The following is a 24085-nucleotide window of genomic DNA, read 5'->3' as shown; positions in this document are numbered from 1 at the left end:
TTTTTTTTCCCAGTTAAACTACCAGTGTGTTACGACCTGGCCCCCGTTCCAAGGGTTATAGTGTAGTATTTAGCAAACACAAAGCATGTGCTTGGTTTTGAAGGAGAAGTGACTCTGCTGTCTTTGTGAGCATATCTTTATAAAGAGCCATGTGTAGTGACTCCCACCTTCAGTCTTTTGGGGAGCATGGTTTTCCAGTAGGCACTTTGAAAGGCAGCTTCATACTTAGCCTCGTGGAACTAGAGACAGATGCACCCTTAAACATTGAACTTACCATTAATTAGAGTTGGGGGAAGTAAAGCCACGTTATTCATTCTTACAGCTGTGGGGACTACATGCTAGTCTGTAAATATGACCAGTTGACACCAGCTATGTGCAGGTTTAGAGCTTAAGTAAAAGGATTTTTAGAAGTAAAATTAGTGCTTTCTTTGCTTAAGTAGAAATTTTAGACTTGCTTAAAGAATACTGTTGACCCTTCTTTATTCTCTTAGTTACCCTGCCTTCCCTTGTATTCACTTATTTATTACATCCTCATGTGGTGAAGTGTAGGGCTTCCTTGCCAGACCACCTGACACCCCTTTGGCATATGTGTTCAGTACACATATCGCTCCTGGGTGGCTTAGTGGAGTGACTGGCCCGAGGCCCACCAACCAGTAGGCAGTAGGCCAGTGCGCAGTGTAGGCCTTCTCATTTCCAGAGGGGTGCTATTTTTCTCTTTATGAAGTTGTCAATTTGCGATTGGTTTTATTGTGGAGAGCATAAGCTTCCTTAAGGCTTGAATACATTTTAGGCATTGTGGTTGACAATGGCTTATGTCCTAAGGCCCATGTGTGTAAACATGAGCAACAAATTGTGGATGGAATTATTTTGTTTCAGGTCTTAGTTCTCTGATTTTCACTTTTCTTGGTGGTTTGGAAGAATATCTAAAATACCAAGACAAACTAGCTTACATCCTATCCCCTTTCTTGTCTGTGTATTCAGGTTAATATCCTCCCTTTCTCTTTATCTCTTACTCACCATTGTAAATATGGACACCCCAACAATTTTAGCTGAATCAAATGAGGAAACCTGGAACTAACCTCAGCAACTACCTGAGTGGTATTGGAATTTTAGATCCTCGTGACAGCGCAGCTTATGGGGTAGAATAACAAATTTGTCATCTTGACTGCACGAGCAGAATGCAGGTCAAACAGGGAGTGGGCTCAGCATGGTGGGGCACAGGAGTGCTGCCACTCGGGAGGCTGGAAGCTGCGTGGGAGGCACAGGTTCGGTTCTGGACCAGCCTGAACCTGCAGGTGCACATCTGTAACCCTGAGTGGGAGGCCCTGTGAGAAAGTGCTTGTTTTGATCTCTCCCCTTTTTCATAAAGGGAAGGGAAAAAATGTGTTTTGAACATAGAGAGATACTTTATTGACATGTAAGGTCAAATATAAACAGGAATAGTTGGGGACACTTACAGCCCAGATGGCCTAGACTGCAAATCAGATTGGGGCACCTTAAGAGAAAATGGAGGTACCAGCCTTTTAATTTGTGGTTTTTTTTTTTTTAATGAAGGAATGGGAAAAAGTGTATGTAAAGCAAGCAGCATCCTTTCCGTTCTTATTCCACAGAATCAACATTTAAGCTGTTCTGTTGATGCCTTCCTATCGCTGTCATTGTACGTACCAATTGCTGCGCCCTCCTTTTTTTTCCCAGTTAAACTACCAGTGTGTTACGACCTGGCCCCCGTTCCAAGGGTTATAGTGTAGTATTTAGCAAACACAAAGCATGTGCTTGGTTTTGAAGGAGAAGTGACTCTGCTGTCTTTGTGAGCATATCTTTATAAAGAGCCATGTGTAGTGACTCCCACCTTCAGTCTTTTGGGGAGCATGGTTTTCCAGTAGGCACTTTGAAAGGCAGCTTCATACTTAGCCTCGTGGAACTAGAGACAGATGCACCCTTAAACATTGAACTTACCATTAATTAGAGTTGGGGGAAGTAAAGCCACGTTATTCATTCTTACAGCTGTGGGGACTACATGCTAGTCTGTAAATATGACCAGTTGACACCAGCTATGTGCAGGTTTAGAGCTTAAGTAAAAGGATTTTTAGAAGTAAAATTAGTGCTTTCTTTGCTTAAGTAGAAATTTTAGACTTGCTTAAAGAATACTGTTGACCCTTCTTTATTCTCTTAGTTACCCTGCCTTCCCTTGTATTCACTTATTTATTACATCCTCATGTGGTGAAGTGTAGGGCTTCCTTGCCAGACCACCTGACACCCCTTTGGCATATGTGTTCAGTACACATATCGCTCCTGGGTGGCTTAGTGGAGTGACTGGCCCGAGGCCCACCAACCAGTAGGCAGTAGGCCAGTGCGCAGTGTAGGCCTTCTCATTTCCAGAGGGGTGCTATTTTTCTCTTTATGAAGTTGTCAATTTGCGATTGGTTTTATTGTGGAGAGCATAAGCTTCCTTAAGGCTTGAATACATTTTAGGCATTGTGGTTGACAATGGCTTATGTCCTAAGGCCCATGTGTGTAAACATGAGCAACAAATTGTGGATGGAATTATTTTGTTTCAGGTCTTAGTTCTCTGATTTTCACTTTTCTTGGTGGTTTGGAAGAATATCTAAAATACCAAGACAAACTAGCTTACATCCTATCCCCTTTCTTGTCTGTGTATTCAGGTTAATATCCTCCCTTTCTCTTTATCTCTTACTCACCATTGTAAATATGGACACCCCAACAATTTTAGCTGAATCAAATGAGGAAACCTGGAACTAACCTCAGCAACTACCTGAGTGGTATTGGAATTTTAGATCCTCGTGACAGCGCAGCTTATGGGGTAGAATAACAAATTTGTCATCTTGACTGCACGAGCAGAATGCAGGTCAAACAGGGAGTGGGCTCAGCATGGTGGGGCACAGGAGTGCTGCCACTCGGGAGGCTGGAAGCTGCGTGGGAGGCACAGGTTCGGTTCTGGACCAGCCTGAACCTGCAGGTGCACATCTGTAACCCTGAGTGGGAGGCCCTGTGAGAAAGTGCTTGTTTTGATCTCTCCCCTTTTTCATAAAGGGAAGGGAAAAAATGTGTTTTGAACATAGAGAGATACTTTATTGACATGTAAGGTCAAATATAAACAGGAATAGTTGGGGACACTTACAGCCCAGATGGCCTAGACTGCAAATCAGATTGGGGCACCTTAAGAGAAAATGGAGGTACCAGCCTTTTAATTTGTGATTTTTTTTTTTTTTTTGAGATCTTGGGCACACACGCACACACGCCAGGTGTGAGTTTAAGCCACCGGGTCCGGGACACGAACCGCGGTTGACTACGTGAGAGTCCAGCGACATAGCCATTACGCTAACTGCTGGTCCCGTGAGATTATTTCTAGGTGAAACTCGAATGCTCAGGATTGGTCAGCTCTACCCTTAATAGGAAGTACCTTGGTCAAAAATTGAACTTTGGGACCAGCAGGTAGAGTAGAGGTTATGTCACTGGACTCCCATAGTTGGCCACAGTTTGAGTCCTGGACCCGGTGGCTTAAAACTCACTCTGGGTATGTGTGCGTGCATGCCCAAAATCCTGAGAGAAGAATGGAGGAGTAGGGATTGCAGCATAGTCATCCCTTCTAGGGGATGATTTCTCTCTTTCTGTCTCTCTCTCCAGTAAGCACATGCACCCTATAGCAGAAATCTCTCAAAGAAAAAAAAAAAAAGGAAAGAAAAAATAATTGAGCTTCAGTCTCAAGGAGCTTCATGTGGTTTTTCCTTGAACAGTTGTGATGTTCGGTATTAGCTCCCAACATCATCTCTGGTTTTTAGTTACTTCAGAGTTGTATTGTGTGCTTAGGTGTATTATCGAAGACTTGTCATGGAAAATGAGGTACATGCCAGGGAACAAAGTGAAAGCCTAAAGATACAATTTTAGAAGCCAGGTAGTATTGTAATAAAGCCTGACTTTTTTGGTATTTTATAAGGTAGAAATTTTGATCCTGTCCCATGCCCAGGCATGTCACTAAGCGATGATTGGGCCATCAGTCCCTGGTGAAGAGCAAGAACTTGAAAGATTTCCAAGAGAAAGAGGAGGACTCTGCTTTTAGGATGTTTAGAGAACTGCTTAGGCCGGCCCTTCTTTCTTCATATATTATATATATATATATATATTTTTTTTTTCCCCATGAGATCAAGAGGCAGAAAGAGAAGACAGAGACAGACAAGCAGCCCCAGCTGTGTCATCATGCCGTGATCCACCCCCAGTCTCAGCTGGCCTGGATTGTGGACATGCACTGGGAGGTTCCAGGATGCTAGCCCAGGACCTTTCCCATAGGGGGCCACTTACATCACCATTGTCCCCCTGCCTGACCTGTTAGGTCTCTTTTTCTTTCTTCAAGAGTGATAAAGAGTAACTGGATATTAACATGGCAGCTAGATCACTCACTGATCTTTTTTTTTTCCATGAGTGGGAAAGACAGGGGAAAAAAAAGAATGACAACATTTCCATTAGGTTCTTTTTTTTTTTTTTGAAGTTGACAAAGGATACATGTCCTATTGCCAAAAAGAGCAAGAGGGAGAGAGAAAGCACCTCCCACAGTGGGGCATAGTCTTTGCAGCAGTCCCTTTTCCTCCATTTCTCTTTCCTCTTGGGACTCTGGACATGCACACATATGTCCCCTGACACATTTTTCAAGCTACGTTGCGGGGGAGTTGAACTGTGGTGAGCCTTGTGGAATTCAGTTTTCTTTATCAGGCTGTAGGGCTGGCTCCATCATTTATTTTCAGATTTTGCTAGTCTATCCTGATTACCTTTCTGAAGAGGTTCTGACTTTAAAAAGACTTATCCTTGGGACTAGTATATACTACATTTCCAGCCTTCTGTTCTGCCTTGCAGCTTCGAGGACCTTCTTGGCAGGGAAGGGGAGGTGAAAGGGGTGGGGAATGTGTGGGTGCTTGCATGTGCAGCTGCAGCCTTTCTCTGTGTCTGTGCTCACGAGACACAGGGAGACGAGAGAGAAGTGAGGAAGCACCTCCTGGAGGGGATCGCCATGTTGCATTTCCTTCTCTTTCATTCTCCTCTCGGGATTCTAGACATGCACATGCATGTGCCCAGGGTGTCCTTCAAGCTGCCAAGTCTGAGATTCAAAATACACAGTTGGTGGTGTGGAGTCCAACTGCCCTAACCACCGTGCCACCAGCTGGCCCTCTTCAGTCTTTCCATCGTTGCCTTTATTGTAAACCTACTTTAGTAAGTCATCTTCAGGTAGATTTCTAATTGTAGTCCTCCTTGTTTCAAAGACTAAGGGAGGGCCAGCAGATGGCACGGAGGTTCAGGTGGCTGCATCCCACATGACCAACTGTGCTGTTTGAGTCCTGGACCCGGTGGCTTGAAAAACAGTTTGAGTGTGTCTGCGTATGTGACCAAAACTCTAAGAGGAGATGAGAAAAGACACTGTGGTGTGACCATCTCCCTAGGGGCTAATTTCTCTCTTTCCTTTCCTCTGCGTCTGTCTCTGGTGACTGTTTGCACCCTATTAGGAAAAAAAAAGAAAAAGAAAAGAGAAAAAAAAAGGCTAAGGAAGAGCCCCATTTACTCCAACTCCCTAGAGTAGTTTGTATCACCACTTCCTTTGGTTATTCAGACAATCCCAAATTAATCTTTCAGGGCTACACTTTCTGGGATGACCTTTTTCTCAGAACGGATGTACTGGCGACTCTCTGACCCCTTCACTCAGGTGTGATACTTACGTATCAGACCATGCACTAGATTCTGTGAATATGAGATAAACCATAATTCCCTCAAGGCGTCTGAACACCAAGAAGAGAGAGAAGGTAAAACATACACATAACTAATGATCACACAAGATAATGTGGTGAAGGCGGAAAAAAAGGTGCAGGTCAAAGGCCCTGAAGTCAGTTCACTAGGAGGAGAGCCTCCTGTATGGAATATGATGGAAGACTGTAGAGAGAAAGCGGTTGAGTAGCATCAGAGAAGCAACCTTTTATGACTTTCTTTCCTTTCTAGCTCTGGAATGCAAACTGTTTTAAAAATCAGCTAAATTAATACATACTGGGAGTCGAGATTACTTCTGGCAGCAACATTTCAATCCTTCAACTGGTCCTAATGTCTTCATTAAAACAGTTAAACAGACCTTCTTATTCAAGTATTTATAAAGGAATGAACAAACATGAATAATCTAATATTAAATTCAGTCTGAGATTTTTTTTTTTTAATTATCAACAGGCATATACACTCCAAAGAGAGGGAGGAAGAGAGAGAGAGACAGAGTGTGGGGGAACCTCCCCACGGAGCAGTTGTCATATTGTGGTCCCTTCTGCTCCATTTCTTCATCCTGTCAGAACTTTGGGCATGCTCACTCGTGTACCTGGCAAGTCTTTCAAGCCACCAGGACTGGGATTTGAACTCTGGTTAGCCATGTGGGATCTGAGTGATATAAGTTAACATGACTTGGTCTTAAGACACTTTTGTCCTTGTCAACTTTTATATAAATAGCTTTATCCAGTAATAGAGATAACAGTTTAACATGGAATGAAAAGGGTCCTGGAATAAATACTTTCTTGTTTTTTAAATAGATGCCTTCTCTCATCACCCTGGAAAGTGAACTCAGCACATTTTCCATGGGCTGTAGGTGTTGCAAATGGGCTACTTTTGTACCAAAGTCACTTTTTTTTTTTGAATTACTTTTATTTAACTTTATTTTTATAAATTTGATCAGAGAAGGACAGAGAAAGTGAGAAAGCAAGCCACCAGGTCCAGGACTTGAACCACAGTCGGCCATGTGGGAGTCCAGCGCTCTTAACCACCACGTCACCTGCCAGCCTTGTAGCAAAGTCAATTTAAAGATTAACTGAGATTGTTTTATGTTTTTTAACTTTTTGGCGTATTTGGCCAGCTAAGTTGGGTAGACAGAAAAGTCATAACACATTTTTGCATACAAAACATAGAAAAAATACATCATGACTTTTTGACAACCTGGTAGTTTTTGTTTATGATTAGGTTTTACTATTTTAGTGTTAAATCTTGCCTCAGTGAGAAAATACCAATACTAATATGTTTCCCATAAAATGTATTGCGTGAGATTTGGTCTGTTTTTTTAAAGCTCCATGAGAATGGATTAGCTTTAGGAATAAAAGTATTCACCTTTTTCAAGAATTTACAATAATAATCTATGTTCTTCCAAGAGATATTATTACTAATCATCTTTGCAAATATACTAGAAATTGTACTCCAAACCTTTTCAAAACTCTTTTCCCTCTTGAGAGGATCTTGTGTTCCTGATAGAGTACCTTTGTCTTTGAAATCAGGACTTTATAAAAAGATGTTGGCGGATGGAAAAATCATAAAGACTGGAACTCTAAATTCGAAGCACAAATGGAACTTAGCTTGTAAATTAAACTTAATGTAAAGAAGAACAGTCAGTGCTGTCCAAAGATAGAAAAGTATGCCTTACTGGTAAACCAGTTTCCCAGAACTGGAGAGGGAGGCACTCAGTTTTGAGTTGGCTGAGCACGGAAGGTAGATTGCGGGGGTTGGGCAGAGGTTGAAGAGGAACTGTGAGCACTCACTGCATAGAGGGATAGACCTAGTGTATCTTTTTTTTTTTTTTGGAGAGGTTTTCGCTATAGGGCGCGTGCGCTCGCCAGACAGACAGAGACATAAAGACAGAAAGCGAGAAATCACCCCCCGGGGGGATGGTCACGCCGCAATCCCTTCTCCATTCTCCACTTGGGATCTTGGACACGCACGCACATGTGCCTCACGTGAGTGTTAAGCCACCGGGTCTGGGACGCGAACTGCAGTCGACTACGTGGGAGTCCAGCGACATAGCCATTACGCTAGCTACTGGTTCCCAGACCTAGTGTATCTTAATGTATTTATGCAGACCTAAACTCCTATGACGGAGTAAAATATAAAAGACATTATTGTTAATGTTTTGTTTTTTTTTTCCATTATCCATTTGTGACTTTCTAATGCAGATGGGATGGGCCTCTACAGTTAAAAACTTAATCTTTACTACGTTTTCAGATTCAGAAAGACCTGGTAACTTCTGTGTTGTACCGAGCTCCCACTGTAACAGTTGTGGCTCTGAGCCAGCTAAAGATTCATTCATGATCTATTGACTGCACAGATGTTTCTACCAGCATATCCATACTTGGGGCGATTCAGAATTTAAAAGCAGACTGTGCAGATGGCTCTAAAAGTGCTTCTTGAGTTGCACGCCTTTGTAATGTTTTTGGGAGATCAGAGGACAGCCCAGACTTGTTTCCAGTATTCTCAATTTCATAGACCTTTGCACTCTAGCTGCCTATCATTGGTATGCATATAAAGATACCATACTGGCATTCAGGTGTCCCCTCCTTCTCCCTCCCACCCCATGTTGAATCCTTTTCTTCCTCCTTCATCACAAGGCAGTTTCCAAAAATATTTTTTCAAAGAATTATCTTATTTAACATTATTTGTTTATTAATTTTTAATTTTTAACTTTATTTTAATTTGACCAGAGAGGGACAGTGTGTGTGTGAGAGAGAGAAAAAGACAGAGGAAGGTGGGAGAGTGAGAAAGCAAGCTGCCAGATCCAGGTTTCAAACTGCGATCAGTCATGTGGGGGTCCAACGCCCTTAACCACCACGCCACCTGTCGGTCCCCCCAAAAGATTTTTTATTTGCCCCATTTAAAAAAGGTTAGATCAAGTCTCACTCTCTTCATTGTCGTATTTCCTAGGAAACTACTAATAAAAATATAGATTCCCTTTACTTCTTTGTTTTCAGTACATCTAAGGCCATGTGCTTGTGATAATAAGTGAAGATGTCATGGGGGCTGAGTGGAGGGGATCTCACTTAGTTAGAAAGTTTAGTCATTCCCAACTATGATTCAACACCTCCCTTTAACTCCCTACAGAAACTCTAAAATCGTACTGCTTCCCAGGTACTTATGCGTTCCCGTTGATGTATAGAACTGTTTATAGGCCTCTCACATCAGAAGTTTGGCTCTAAACCTTTTCCCATTACATCATCACCCACTAATGTTATTACACCAGAGTAAAATCTGCTTTGAAGATTGTACTCTTGTTTTTTTTTTCCATTTCTTTCCTCTCATCATTTCCTTTAGAAGAGAAAAAACAAAACAAAACAAAACCCTAGAGTTCTCTGGGACAGTTGTAGGCAGACATTCAAGAGTGAATCAGACATCCTTGTAGGCTAAATGTAGATTGATCACTCTGCTGATGGAGTGTGATCTGCCCAGTACCCGTCCACATGGAGCCTGGAAAGTAACACATTCGGTCATGTGACACCTGGCTTTGGAGCTTTTCTTTCAGCCCCTCAGCATTATTCCTGATGGCTTATATCACCAGTGTCCTGTCACTGGCATGTTAAAACTTACCAAATAATTCCCTAGAATAGAAATGTTTAGATCACCAAGTATGTCATTCTTTGTGTTTAACTGTTTCGTGCAGAATGAGTTATTTGCCAAATAAGCATTTAAGCCTTTTGGAGGTTTTTACTTTTTCTCCCATAAATCTTTTGAGATGTTACCTACAGTCACTGTTCGATGGTGGGGATCCTTACTCATCTTCCTCTTCCACTCTTCCATCATAAAGCTATGGGCCAGGGGCCAGCAGTTGGAATGGTTGTCAAGGTTCTGGACTGCCATATGGCCATCCACAGATCAAGTCCCAGACCTGGAGATTTGAAAATTATGCTGGGCATGTGCGTGCCTGCGTGTGTTTATGTGTGTCCCAAATCCCAATCCCAGGTGGAGAATGGAAGAGAAGGGATTGCAGTGTGGCCACCTCCCTTGGGGAAGGGGTGATTTCTCACTATCCTTCTATGGCAAGAGCATGTGCCCTATAGCAAAAAAAAAAAAAAAAAAAAAAAAAAAAAAAAAAAAAAAAAAAAAAAAAAAACAAAAAAAAAAATCAAAACAAGCAAACAAACAAACTGAAAAAATAAACCAAAAACACCCTATTGCCAAATGTTAGTTCTGACCTTCTTCTCGCCTAACTTAATTCCCCCGTTGTTTCTCAACCTTCTTTAAAGCTTCTTATTGCTGTTGTATTAACCTGAACTATGCCATGCCTCATAGCAAAGTTCAGGTTAAGCAGGAAGTACAGGTCAGCAGGCGGCATGGTGGTTAAAGGCATTGGACTCCTACATAGCCAACCATGGTTTGAGTCTAGGACCTGGACGGCTTGCTTTCTCACTTTCCCTCTTTCTCTCTCTCCCTGTTTGATCAAATTGGAATAAATAAATAAATAAATAAATACAGTTAAATAAAATATTTTTTTAAAAAAGAGAAAGAAAGAGGAAGTATTATAGTTTTAGTTCAGAGACTTCTTGCTACCCACTTAGTACTTGGCCTGGTCTTGAGCATTTTTATGTATTTTAGGGCAGATTCACCTGAGATTAGAAGGAATAATCATCACCAGTAGCGGGAGGGAAATGGGACTGCAGTTTCTTTTTTTTTTTTTTTTGAGAGGTTTTTCACTATAGGGCGCGTGCGCTCGCCAGACAGACAGAGAGAGACATAGAGACAGAAAGCGAGAAATCACCCCCCAGGGGGTATGGTCACACCACAATCCCTTCTCCTCCATTCTCCTCTTGGGATCTTAGGCACGCACGCACACGCGCCCGGTGTGAGTTTTAAGCCACCGGGTCGGGGACACGAACCGTGTCAACTACGTGGGAGTCCAGCGACATAGCCATTACGCTAATTAACTGCTGGTTCCCGGGACTGCTGTTTCTAAAACAGAAGAATAAACCTATGTTTTACCTTTAAAGACTTTGTGTTCACATTTCTGTACAGTATTAGTCATCGGGGACCACTCACCTGTTTTTTTGCACACTGTGGCATGGAGAACTTGAAAAAGCTTTGCACCCAGGGAATGGCATTGCACATTATGGACTAACTAAGGGGACTGCATGCTTGTCCTCAGTCCTGAAGAGGTTGCAAGGCCTCAATGCACATTAAGTTTTCAGTTTGGATTTCTGGCAACTTTTGCTTTCCTAGTTGGAGCTTCTTTGTAGTTTGTGTAGTGTAAATGAGGTGGAAGGGAAAACTTTCCTCCGGATGCTTTGCTGAGGTTGAAATCTGTGCTGAAAGTCTCTTCAGCACAATGACATACCTTACCAGACTGAAAAGCCGAATGAATTAGTGAAAACATCTCCAAAGAAGGATGCGTATGAAATGATGAACCTAGGCAGAAAGTCTCTTATTTCTAATGTGTGCCGTGTATATGTTCGTTTCAGTTGTCAACATGTCCACGGAAGGCGGATTCGGTGGGACCAGCAGCAGTGATGCCCAGCAAAGCCTCCAGTCCTTCTGGCCTCGGGTCATGGAAGAAATACGGAATTTAACAGTGGTAAGGAAGAATGAGACACTTCTAGGAGAAGCTTTCAAAGGGTGTAAAGAACTATAGGGGCAATAATCAAGATTTTGGGGGCCAGCAGATGGTGTGGTGGTTAGGGGCGCTGGACTCCCACGTGACTGACCATGGTTCAAGTCCTGGACCTGGCAGCTTGCTTTCTCACTTTCTCTCTCTCTCTCTGGTCAAATGAAATAAATAAGTAAATAAAATTTAAAAAATAATTCTTTAAAAAATTAGACTAAAACATGTTTAAAATTGCCTGAGGCTATGCACACTCAGAGAAGGCAAGAAGATACCCCCTCAGTAGGATGTGGTTACACCGTGGTCCTTTTTCCTCCATTTCTCCATCCTGTACAGATTCCAGGCATCCACAAGTGTTTTTCAAGCTGCTGGGGCTGGGATTTGAGCTGTGATCAGTGATTTGGGATCCTGTTCCATTTGCACAGTGCCAAACTGCTGTGTTACCAGGTCAGCCCTGGAACATTGTTCACTTAGGCCCATCCGCAGAGGTGCAGGTGGTAGGGCATCACTGCGCAGTAATGGAGCCGTATGGAAAGGCCCAGGGCTCGGATTTTGGGTTGATCTTAAGATGCCAGGTTCCTGCACCATGATCCTGGCTAGAAATTCGGGAGAACTGCAGTGCGACGAGATCCTACTGGGGATTCCTAAACAGGGATCTCTTTCTCTCTCCAGAAATACATTTGAAACTTCCTTTTTAAATTCCAATCATGCTTATAAAGTGTTTTTTTTTTTTTTTAAGAGCTTTTTTTTGTGCGTGCACTCTCTAGAAAGAGAGAGAGAAAGTGAGAAATTACCCCCCAGGGGGATGGCCACGCCGCAATCTCTTCTCCTCCATTCTCCTCTCAGGATCTTGGGCATGCATGCACACGGGCCCAGCATGAGTTTAAGCCACCGGGTCCGGAACTCAAACTGCGGTTGACTACATGGGAGTCCAGGGACATAGCCATTACGCTAACTGCTGGTCCCATGTTTATTAAGTTTTTTTGTTTTTGTATTTTGCCAGAGGGCATGTATATTCACAGGAGAGGGAGATAGAGGGGGAGAGAATGAGGGAGAGAACGAGAGAGAGAGAAAGAGAAGGAAAGTGAGAAAGCATTCCCCATGGGGATGCTCATACCACAATCCCTTCTCCATTTTTCTTCCTATCTAGATTTTGGGCATGTACCCACACATATGCCTAGCATGTTTTTCAAGCCACCAGGGCCATGATTCAAACTGTGCAGTTAGCCAGGTGGAATCAAACTGCCTTAACCATGAAGCACTGGCTGGCCCCAAAGGTATTCTTGACCTGTGGGTAGGAAAATGGAAATAAAATTTACCTTAGGTAAGGTAATTACAAGGGTACCCTTTATGTCTTAGTGGCTTTTCTTAGGCATGTGGGTGTGAATGCTTTGACTTAGAGGTAGTTTAATGTGAGGTGTTTTTTTTTTTTTTAGGGAAAGTAGAAAAGCCAAGACCTTTCTTTCAGTAGTAAAAGCTCATTTCTTCGACCTGATTTCATAGCCCTGTCAGACCTCACATACTTACTGAAAACTGTTGAGCAGTTTATTCAATAACAAATCTGTTAGGAGCCAGGTATTCTTTTTAGGTGTTCAAAGATAAATCTAGATTGACAGAAGCATTATTGATTGGGGCCAGGTTTTTTTTTTTCTCTAGAGAGACAGGGAAAAGGGAGAAAGCACCCTCAACAGGGTATGGTCATGCTGCAGTCCCTTCCCTCCATTTCCCACCTTGCCAGGATTTGGAGCAGACACACACACATTCCTGGTGTGTTTTTCAGGCTGTTGGGGCCTGGATTCAAACTGCGTAGTCAGCCATGTAGGGTCCAGCTGCCTTAACCACTAGGCCACAGAGCCAGCCCAGGCCAGATAATTAGGATGTTTAGCATATTCCTCTCCTTTACTCTCTAGATGCCAGTAGCAACCTTCTCTCATTGGTGACCAACAAAAATGTTTCCAGACATTAGCAAATGTCCCCTTGGGCTTAAATCTTCCCCTGTTGAGAACCACTAACTTTGAAGAAGCAAATATAACCCTGACCTTTGAGGAGCTTACACTCTAGTAATTACAACCCGAGTCATTTAGTCAGTATTTATTAAATGGAACAGCAATGAGTCCTGTAGCAATATAACTGTAAAGTGCCCTGGGAGTACAGGGGACATAGATGGTACTTGTTTCTCTGCAGTTGATTTAGGGAAGATTTTAAGTAAAGGGAACTTTTTGTTTGTTCTTTTTTTTTTGGGGGGGGAGAGGTTTTCGCTATAGGGCGCGTGCGCTCGCCAGACAGACAGACAGAGACATAGAGACAGAAAGCGAGAAATCACCCCCCAGAGGGAATGGTCATGCCACAGTCCCTTCTCCTCCATTCTCCTCTTGGGATCTTGGGCACACACACACACGTGCACGTGCCCAGCGTGAGTTTTAAAGCCACCGGGTCTAGGACACGAACCGTGGTCGACTACATGGGAGTTCAGCAACATAGCCATTACGCTAACTGCTGGTTCCCTTCATTCTTTTCATTATTGGAAAGAGAGATGTTACCCTCAACAGGATCCTCATACCTAGATCCCCTCCCAGCTTCAGCCAGCGCCAGATCATAGGCACCCAGCATACCCAGGAAGGTCTCCAGGTGCATGTTCGACACTTGCCGTGTGGGTCAGCCTCAGCTTGCTGCGTGCTGCTGTCCACCATATGGCCCCATTAGAGGAACATTTTTGTTGGATATTGAAATATGAGTAAGCATTTCCTGGATGAAAAGGATGCGAGAGTATATTTGGGGCAGAGAGAAGGGCATGGATGAAGATATGGAGGTTCAGAGCAGAAGGTCTTACGTTGGAAGAATAGCAAGAAGTTAACAGTGGCTAAAGGTAGGAGTAAAGTGTGTGGTTGCCTGGTCGCAGGAGATACGACAGGTTGAACTGGAATATTGTCAGAGTATAGTGTTTTGTTCTTAATGAAGAATGTTCCATTTTGTGTTATTTTCACAAATACTGAAGGAGTTCCCTGTTTTGGCTGTGTCATTCCTGTCCTGAAGGTATTAGTATCCTGGCAGAGCAGGCATTGGGTTCCCTTCTGGTGTAAAACTATGTTGGAATTCCTTAGGTTAGTGGCTCTTTACTTCTGACAGGCAAGGTCGATTTATTTATTCTCTCTCCAAATACTTATGATGCACATACTGTGGCTATGCTAGATGCTGTGTTTCTAGCAGACGAGACTGACAAGGTCATTGCACTCAGTGACATACGTATATTCTGTTGAGTTAGTCTATTAAGAAGGAATGGAGGGGGACCAGCAGTTGGCGTAATGGCTGGACTCCCCTGTAGTTGACCGCAGTTCAAGTCCTGGACCCAGTGGCTTAAACTCATGCCAGGCACGTGTGTGTGTGTGCCCAAGATCCTGAGAGGAGAATGGAGGAGAAGAGATTGTGGCATGGCCATCCCCCCTGGGGGGTGATTTCTCGCTTTCTGTCTCTGTCTCTCTCTGTCCTTGTAAGCACACATCCTATAGCAAAAACCTCTCAAATTTAAAAAAAAAAAAAAAAAAAAAAAAGAGGAGGAATGGAGGAAATGAATAAAATAACTTCTTGCTGTGTAAATGCCTGTTGACTTACCTAATTTACACTCTGTATGTACCTGTGGGTTGTATTTGCTTATTTGGGGGGTTTTAGCAGTTGAACTTGGCGTGGCCTTTCTCAGTGACCTGTATTCAGAGTAGATTTCCACTGAAAAGTCATTGTTTTTCTTTTGTAGTTTAAACGTGGCAGTTATCTTTGCTGTCTCAAATATAAAAAGAGAAGGAAGGAATAACTGAAATTATAAAGTCAAAAGTGGGGTGTTTGCTTATATTTTGGGGGAGTAATCTCACAGTTAAGCTTGGGTTTTGGTGCTCAGGTTGATCTGGTATAAAACTAGTGCCCTCCTGGGGTGTGGTGAGATTATGCCAATGCAGCAAGTCTTTGCTCCAGTTCCAGCTGAGCAACATAAATCCACCATCAGGCAAGTCACCAGATCAATTCTGGAGGTTCAAGCTCAGCACTTAACTTTTCTTATTTTTTTCTAGTTGTGACCAAAAAAACCCCAAAAAAACATGGTTTTATCATTTTAACCATTTTTAAATGTATACAGTTTATTAAGTATATTCACATCATTGTGAAACACATCTCCGGAATTTTTTATCTCAATAGAGTAGAAACTCTATCATTAAACAACAACCCCTCTCTCCCTAGTAAGGGTAAGCACCATTCTACTTTCTATCTGTATGAGTTTGACCGTTTTAGATACCTCATATAAGTGAATCATACAGTATGTATCTTTTCATGATTGGCTTATTTCACTTAGCATAATGTCTTCAAGTTCTTAAGTTACTTAATTTTTATTTGTTACTATTTTTTAATTTGATCAAAGAGAATGGGAAAGTGAGAAAGTAAGTCACCAGGTCTGGGACTTGAACTGCAGTTGGCTGTGTGGGAGTCCAGCACCTTAAACTCCATGCCACCTGCCAGTCCCATATCTTCAAGTTTGTCCACGTTGTAGTATGTGGCAGGATTTTGTTACATGTTCACCCCAGGGAAAGTGCAGATACCCCTCCAATGTGGTCATTGCCATAATTCCTTTTACTATCCCATCAGAATTTGGGGCATACACATAGACAGACTTTGGGCATAGACCAACATGGTTTTTAAGCTGCCAGGGAGGGATTCCGATTATAGTTGGCCATGTGGGTGGGATCTGGCTCCCTGTGTATGGGATTTAACCACCATGCTAGGGGCTGGCCCTTCTTTTTTAACGCTGAATAAGACTCCGCGGTTATGTATATTCCGCATTGTGTTTATCTGCTCACCTGTCAATGGATTTGAGTTGCTTCTGTCTTTTGGCTACTGCGAATAGTGCTGCTGTCTACATGGATGCACAGATAACTCTTAAGGACTCTGAGCTTTGATATTTGACCCATAACCTGTTTTGTTTATTTTTCAAGTTTGAATGCTAACAGAGAATTATGGTCTTGATGAAATTTTAGTACTTAGACATCTAGTCTTATCACAGGTTAAAAGGGGTAATTACTTTGAAAGAATTGGTTTTAGTTCAGGTTTTTGTGGGTGAAGAGAAAGAAGAGTAAAGAGGAGGTTGTCGTTGATCATTCTTCTTTTGATGACTAACCAAATTTTCCTTCTGTGTATCCTTGAAAAAGACTCTTAGTCCTGACCCATGCTATGTGTTTTGCATCGTGTGTTTAGAGATGTCTGGTATATAATATGTGCATAATAAATATTTGAATGAATCCATCTCCTCCAGATTTAGTGCAAAGCAATATCAATTTCAAGTTTTAGTGAGACTGCAATCCAGTGAAGTTGGGTGATATTTCCCTTCATGAGACTCTTATTTCTCTCTCTGCTTGGGGCTCTGACTGTAGCACATAAAAGGCATTGCTTCTTTGATTACACCTCTCTGCCCGTGTAATGTGGCCAATTATTTGTACATTTAGTCTTCCCAGAGTGCAGCAGTACTTAAAACCAGGCTTCCTTGGATAATGTCAGGACCTCTTAGGTTGACACCTCAAAATGTCTTAATGGTTTTTTAAAAATCCATCATGTTTAAGCTATCCAAACATAAGTAGAACTTACAAGAATATTCATGAAGTGCTGTGGGCTAAGACTAGAACACAGACCGTTTCAAAAACAAGTGATTGAATTGTGCTGGGTGACGTATTTCATGATGTATTAGAAACACTGGCCTGTTACTTTTGTCTGAGACCTACAAAAACAGTTTATCTTTCATCTTGGCTTGGCTGTCATGCTCTCCTCAGTCTTAAAAGCTCTGTAATTTATAATTGTCCATAAATCCAGGTGGTATTTAGCCAGTACTGAAGTTGGTTAAAAACCATATCAAAATGAGTGTGCACCAGAGTGATTGTATGAAGTACTGTATTCCTGCTCAGCAGAGCGCTGGAAATAATAAACAGTAGATTTCTTGGCATTGAGATTTACCTTCTGGACCTCTTTGAAAGGGAAGAGAAAGCTAACTTTGTCTTTTTGGGAGCGGCTGAGGGGAGGGTGGTAATGATGCTGAGCCTTGAAAAGAAAAATCTAATCCTCCCTAATTTATTCCCTACATCCTAGTCAGCCTTCAGTAATCTGTACTTTAAAGCCTCGGTCAATTTCTTGTTTATCTCTTCATTCCTCATTGCTTCCAGGTTGAACGATAACATTTCTGACATCACCATCAGATCGGATGGCCACTTAAACAAAACTTGATGGCTGGGCCAGCTCCTTGGCCTGGAGGTTAAGGCAGGTGGATCCCACATGGCCAGCTGTGTGGTTCGAGTCCCAGACCGAACAGCTTGAAAAACAAGCTGGGAGCATGTGTGTGTATGACCAAAATTCAGAAAGGAGGGAGAGATGAAAGAGAAGGAATTGTGATGTGACCATTCCCCATGAGAGGTGCATTCTCCTCTCCCTCACTCTCTGTCTTTGGCAACCACACATACTCTCTAGCACCCAAAAACAAAAAATAAACCCCCACACACAAAAACTTGATGGTGAGGATGGTGGACAGTTTATAAAACAGGTTATATACTATATGAGCCCTTCCTATAGACTAGCGCTTCTCACACTTTATTGTCGCTGTGAACCAGATCTTGTTAAAAACCTGATTCTGGGAACCAGCAGATGGCATAATGGTTATTACACTGGACCCCCACATAGTTGACTGTGGTTTGAGTCCCAGACCTGGAGGCGTAAAACTCACATGGAGACGAGAATGGAGGAGAAGGGATTGTGCATGACCTTCCCTCCAGGAGGTGATTTCTCACTTTCTGTCTGTCTGTCTCTCTCTGTCTCTCTGGTGAATGTGCCCTATAGCAAAACTCTCTCCCAAAACAAAACAAACAAAAAAACCCTGATTCTGATTTAGTAGGTTTGGAATGGAGCTTGAGACTCTGCATTTCTCTTTGAGTTTCCAAGTGATGCCACTGCAAGTCCAGGGACCTCACTTTGTATAACACAACTTTAAAGCAGTGGTCTTTAACCCTCCCACGGGTCCTAGTCACCAGGGAAGTTTTCAGAAAACACAATATACTAGGACTCCTCTCCTTAGGGTCTCTGACTCAGTTGGTCTGGGGAGTCTTGTTTTTCAAAAGCCCCGAGCCCAGGAGTCTTGTTTCTCAAAAGCTTCCTTGGTGATCCTAACATGCCACTGAGATCGGAAAATCACTGCTTCCAAGAAGAAAAGAATTTTGACTTTGCCAGAGTGCCTGACTGGGTAGGCCTAGAAAAGATTCCTCATCATTATTTGAGACTCGGGATGTTCTTTAGTGCAGCTTGAGACCTATTGACTTTTCGTTGGCTCCAAACTCTCATTGAGTAAATTCAGACTTCTTGAAACTCGGCAGTTTCAGATGGCAGCATTGTTAATGTAGTTCTTTGGTTGTGGTCAGGAGCACAAGGATATTAGAGAGGATCTACTCTTCCACCTTCCTGATGTCTCACCCAGAAGTAGAAAAATACATGAGTTGGTATCAGTTATTCTCCATTTGGGTCAACATCAGAGAAGGAGTTAAATGTTATTTACATCAGTTGTATAGTTGCCAATGACATGGCCAGCATAGAATTTAAAGCAACCTTAGCGGACCGCAATCTAGTCATAGTGGAGAGACTCTCTATTCCAAAACGCTTACTGTGGAACAGCAGGTGGCATGGTGGTTAAGGCCCTAGATCCCACATGGCTGACTTGGTGGTTCAAATCGCAGACCTGATGGCCTGAAAAATATACCGGGTACATGTCTGTGCATGCCCAAAATCCCAAAAGGAGAATGGAGAAGGAATTGTGGCATGACCATCTGCTGTGGGAGGTGATTTCTCATTTTCTCTTTCTGTCTCTTTACAGCAAGCACATGTGCCCTCTAGCAAATTTTTAAAAAGAAAGGATATGCCTTGCTATTTCCTGTTGGTGAAATTTTAATAAACTAAATTTATAAGGCTTTTCTGCTTCAGGGTTAGTTTGAGTAGAGGTTTCTAATAGTTGCCCTTCTGTAATCATAAAATGGATTCTTAGAAAACTGGTAATGTTTTTCTGAAATACCTTCTTTGATGTTTGAGGTTTTCTGTTGGTCTGGGGAAAGTTCATTTATGCTTGTTGATCACATCAAATCTCAGATGCTAGCTGCTCATTGTATAGAGTGATGACGCAGGAGCCAGCAGTTGGCGTGGTGGTTAAGGGCACTGGATTTCCACGTGGCCGACTGTGGCTCGAGTCCCGGACCTGATGGCTTGCTTTCTCATTTTTCCCTTCCTTTCTCTCTGTCTCTCTCTGGTCAAATTAAAAAATAATAATAGTAACAAATGGAATTAAATAAATAATTCTTTTTAAAAATGATGATGTAAATGCCCAGGTGCATATTGGATTTGGTGGACTCCCGTTTCAGACCACTTGGAGAATCAATCATTTGACACCTAGTCCCAGTAGAAATTTTGCTGATTTTAGTTTTTGCCTTTGCACCTTTCTCTGCATGGCAGCTCTGAAGCTCAGAATTGATTTTTATTTCTAGAATTGCATCCATAATTGAGCATGTGTTTAAATACCAGTAGTTTCAAAATAAGACCAAAAAAGGCTGAAATTGTAAGTAATTAAGTAGTGCTGGTCACTAAGCCCCTTTGTAAATCCCATCCACAGAAAAGTTATGTAGGTTCCTTCACTATAGTCCTGTTTGTTTAAATAAAAAAAAAAAAAAGTCACAGGATTAGTATACCTAAAAGGCAACTGTGAGGGGCTAGACGACTCCCACACGGCCGACCATGGTTTGAGTCTTGAACCTGGTGGCTTGCATTCTTGCTCTCCCTCTCTCTCGTTGGTCAAATTGAAGAAAAATAAATAAATAAAATTAAAGAAATAAAATAACATAAATAGTTATTTAAAAAATAAATTAAAGGCAGCTGAGAAGTTTCCCCCCATCCTGTTTTTATACTCTTCTGAAGCAAATTTTGGAGACCAAGGTCTTTGCTGCTGTGAGGAGAAAGTAGCTTCTCCCTTGGGCCAGCCCCATGGCCTACTGGTTAACGGAGTCAGATCCCACATGGTCAGCTGTGATTCAGGTCCTGGTCCTGGTGACTTGTAAACATATCAGGTACATGTGCTTATGTGTCCAGCATCCCGACAGGAGGGAGAAATGGAGAAAGAATTGTGGCCTGGCCATGCCTACTTGGGAAGGTGCTCTGTCCCTCTCTGTCTCTCTCTGGCAAGCACACATACACCCGCTGGCAATTAAAAAGGAGGCAGGGATAGCCAGATGCCATGGTGGTTAAGGTGGCTAGATTTCATGTGGCTGCCTGCAGTTTGAGTCCCAGACCTGAGGGCTTGAAAAATACTCTGGGGAGTGTCCTTGCCTGCCCAGATTCCTGAGAGGAGAGTGGAGAAGAGATTGCAGCATGGCCATCCTCCTTGCGGGGGTGCTTTCTCATTTTCTTTTTCTCCCTCTCTTCTCCTGCTGGTGTTTGTACCCTATAGCTAAAAAGAAAAGAGTATCTCCTCCCTGATTTCTGTTAGGTTAGTACAAAGGTCAGAAATGGTCAGTGTCGCCCTCGCTGAAAAGAACTGTGGACCACTGTGTCAGGCGCTGCCAGCGTTACCCTTTTACTCCCGGGATAGCACAAAGAGCTGGAGTTTAGAAAAATGCCCCTGAAGCAGAAATCTCGTTTTAATCTGCATATTACAGAGGGTAAACTTTCTTGGGAAAAAGAAAAGAAGGCATTTGTAATACATCTTTAGATTGTGCTGACAACGATCCTGATACTGTTTGGGGTTACCTTTCACTAGGACCATGTTAGAGACCATCCTAAGGTCTTCCTAAAACTCTCCAGTGGTTTGAAGCTCTGCACTTGTTAAGTGAAGAATTTTGCCCTCGAGCTGTTGTATTTTATTTTATCTGCACGTCTCTCCTGCCCTGTTCCCTGAAAAGAGGGTCTAAGCCAGTCAGAATGTTTGCCACCGCCAGTCGTGCTCTGCCACCCTGTTGATTGTCTCCACCATTGATGCACGTCCTGTTGCTTGTTTCAGAAAGATTTCCGAGTACAGGAACTCCCACTGGCTCGTATTAAGAAGATTATGAAACTGGATGAAGATGTGAAGGTGAATTCACATTCATTTTTATTATTCATAATGGGTAGGTGATCGTTCATTTCTCTAGTGTGCAGAGTTTAATTAAACAACAACAAAATCACAACAATACTCTTATTGTTGGTTGCTTTTTTATTTGGTTCTTGTCTAAAATTACGTGAGTGGACATTGGACAGTTGTATTATATGGCACTTTTCTGGAAATGTTGAAAAGATGTAGGGTGTGTGTTTTTTGCAATCAAGTGATGTCACCCGGTTCTTTTCACCATTCATTGTCAACATATGTCACCAGTGCCATCATCTTCACATCTTATCGTAGTCTCTAGTTTTGGATCTGAGTTCTAAGAACTTTTTGCCATTAGTGTACCTGTCATAACATTTTGATCTGTGAGTTTGTTTTACATAGATTATAATTGCGAGAAGGTTTACTTAGGGTTGGCCATTTCTGTATTTCTAGAAATCTACCTCCTATTACAACTCTCAGGGAAGGATCACCTCTGTCTCTTTACCACTCAGAATTAATATTGTCTTGTACTTGCACAGAAAGCTAACTGGTTATAGCAATTTTCCATGTGATTAGCTCCTTTTCTCCTAATAATAACTCTGTGAGATTTGATAGGAGAAAAATCATTAGTTCCATTTTACAGATAAGGGAAAAGACACAAAGAAGTTAAGCCACTCGTCCAGAGTGATAGAACAGAGAATCCAATTCTTATTTCCTGTTTTTTTAATTCCTGTGGCTCTGTCCTGTAGAGACCACCTCCCTAAATTGGGTGTAAAGCCTTATGTGACCAAGAACTTAAACTTCAAAGTCACACACATTAAGGCAGCTTGTATTGTTTAAGCACTTGTTACTAAGTGCCAAATCCCATGCCAAGTACATGTGTGATCTCGTTTGATTCCCACAGCAAGTCTGGAAGGCTACCTTCTTTTTCAGTATTTGAAAAAGCCCTACAGGATGGGAAGCCTGAGATTTCATCTAAATCCATTGGCTCTCGAGTACATTATTTTTCCCCACATTGCCTTGCCTTAGGTTAGAACCTAAACCCCGCTGCTTACTGGCTCTCTATGGCTGTGGGCAAATCAAGTTACTTTGAGTCTCCTAAATCCTGTTCTCTTTGCAAGGCTATTTTGACGGCCTGGCACATGGCAGATGCTAGATAAGTATTCTTTCTGCCTCTTCCCTTTTCCCTCTTTCCTGCTTTGTTATGGATTTATTTTACCTTGGGACCTCTTGAGGCTGCCACCTTCTCAGTGTTTGATCCTTGTTGCATAGTCCCATGGCACCCGTGGGACTATGGCTGGAGACACTTGACTGCTTCAGATGACTTGCTGGTGATTGACAGGGAAGGCCTACCTGTGTTGCAGATGATCAGTGCAGAAGCCCCTGTGCTGTTTGCCAAGGCAGCCCAGATTTTTATCACAGAATTGACTCTTCGAGCCTGGATCCACACAGAGGATAACAAGCGTCGGACTTTACAGGTAATACTGCAGACTTAGACTGGGAAACGGGGGCAAGCAGCTGCCTTTGCCTGCTTCTCTCACATGGCTTTGGACCAGAGATTTTCTTCCTTAGGCCTCTGTGAAACTGATGTGTAATCGGCATCTTCCTCCACTGTTGAGAGGCAGACATATCTTTCAGCCATGGCAATGGTGTTTCCTTGAGCCAAGAAGCTTAATTTTCAATCCTCGCATGGGTTTCACAGCTCAGTGACTGAACTCTTTACTTGGTGAACTCTACTGTAAACAGAGGCTCAAGTGATGGAGCATTTAGCTTCCTAGAAGTAAACGACTTCTGGTTGGGAGCCTTGAGAGATTCCAGGGAAGAATAATCTCAGGACGAATTAGCAGTCTCATTAACTTCATTAACTTTTTTGTTCTTTGTCTGCCTTCCTGAGGATCTTTCCTTTTTGTTTGTTTGTTTGTTTGTTTGTTTAAATTTCAGTCCAGCAAATCAGTGTTTGTGTTGTGTGTAGAACCCTTCCTTTTTGCTCCTAGAACCCTCCCCTCAATAGGCTCTACCTATCTCTTCAAGGAAAGCTTTCCCAGGTGTAAGAGGGAGGATGTCACAGACACAAAGCATTGCCAATATCTTAAGGTGAAAAAAACAACTTACGGTTTCTCTTCTTTCCTTTTGCCTACAGAATTGCAAATGCATGTGTTTATTCATGTAGTCTACACATATTTATTGAACACCACAATGTGCCAGGCACTGTTCTAGACTCTGGGGATTTAAAACAGTATACAAAACAGACAAAAATTAGGTCAGTGGATCTAGGAAGATCCATTTAACGCTATTTTCAAGATCAATTCAGATTAAAAAATAAAATGAGTGACACTCTCGAACAGCCTTTCAAAACAGAAGACATCCAGAAGACCAGTAAGCCTATGAAAAGGTATGCAATATCATTAGTCATCAGAAATACAAATTAAAACCACAGTCGGATACTGCTTGTATTTTGTTGTTGTTCTGTTTTATTGCCAGAGGGCACATGCACTTCCAGAGAGAGCTCACCGACCCAAGAGATGCTGGTTTATTCTCACTAGAATAGCTAAAATAAAGACTGACAAGCCACTAGGCTAGGGGAGCTTGGTTACACC

The 24085-nt window shown here is 42.4% G+C and overlaps 1 protein-coding gene across 5 annotated transcripts in view; it reads left to right on the top strand.

Moving 5' to 3' along the window:
• Positions 1-24085, top strand: part of NFYC (nuclear transcription factor Y subunit gamma) — a 98142-nt gene that overhangs the window by 49229 nt on the left and 24828 nt on the right. For 4 of the 5 annotated variants that reach the window (XM_027766869.1, XM_006164927.3, XM_006164925.3 and 1 more), the window contains exons 2-4: positions 11241-11353; positions 21426-21497; positions 22853-22966. In XM_027766869.1, coding sequence (XP_027622670.1) covers positions 11249-11353; positions 21426-21497; positions 22853-22966 — 291 coding nt within the window. In that variant the 5' untranslated portion in view covers positions 11241-11248. The remainder of the gene's footprint in view (positions 1-11240; positions 11354-21425; positions 21498-22852; positions 22967-24085) is intronic. The other variant, XM_027766872.1, reaches the window with a different exon arrangement.

This window comes from Tupaia chinensis, unplaced genomic scaffold, assembly GCF_000334495.1.
Source record: "Tupaia chinensis unplaced genomic scaffold, TupChi_1.0 Scaffold143758_1, whole genome shotgun sequence".
Taxonomy (NCBI): Eukaryota; Metazoa; Chordata; class Mammalia; order Scandentia; family Tupaiidae; genus Tupaia; species Tupaia belangeri.
Note: the sequence above shows the minus strand (reverse complement) of the source record. Positions and strands in the feature narration are given on the sequence as shown.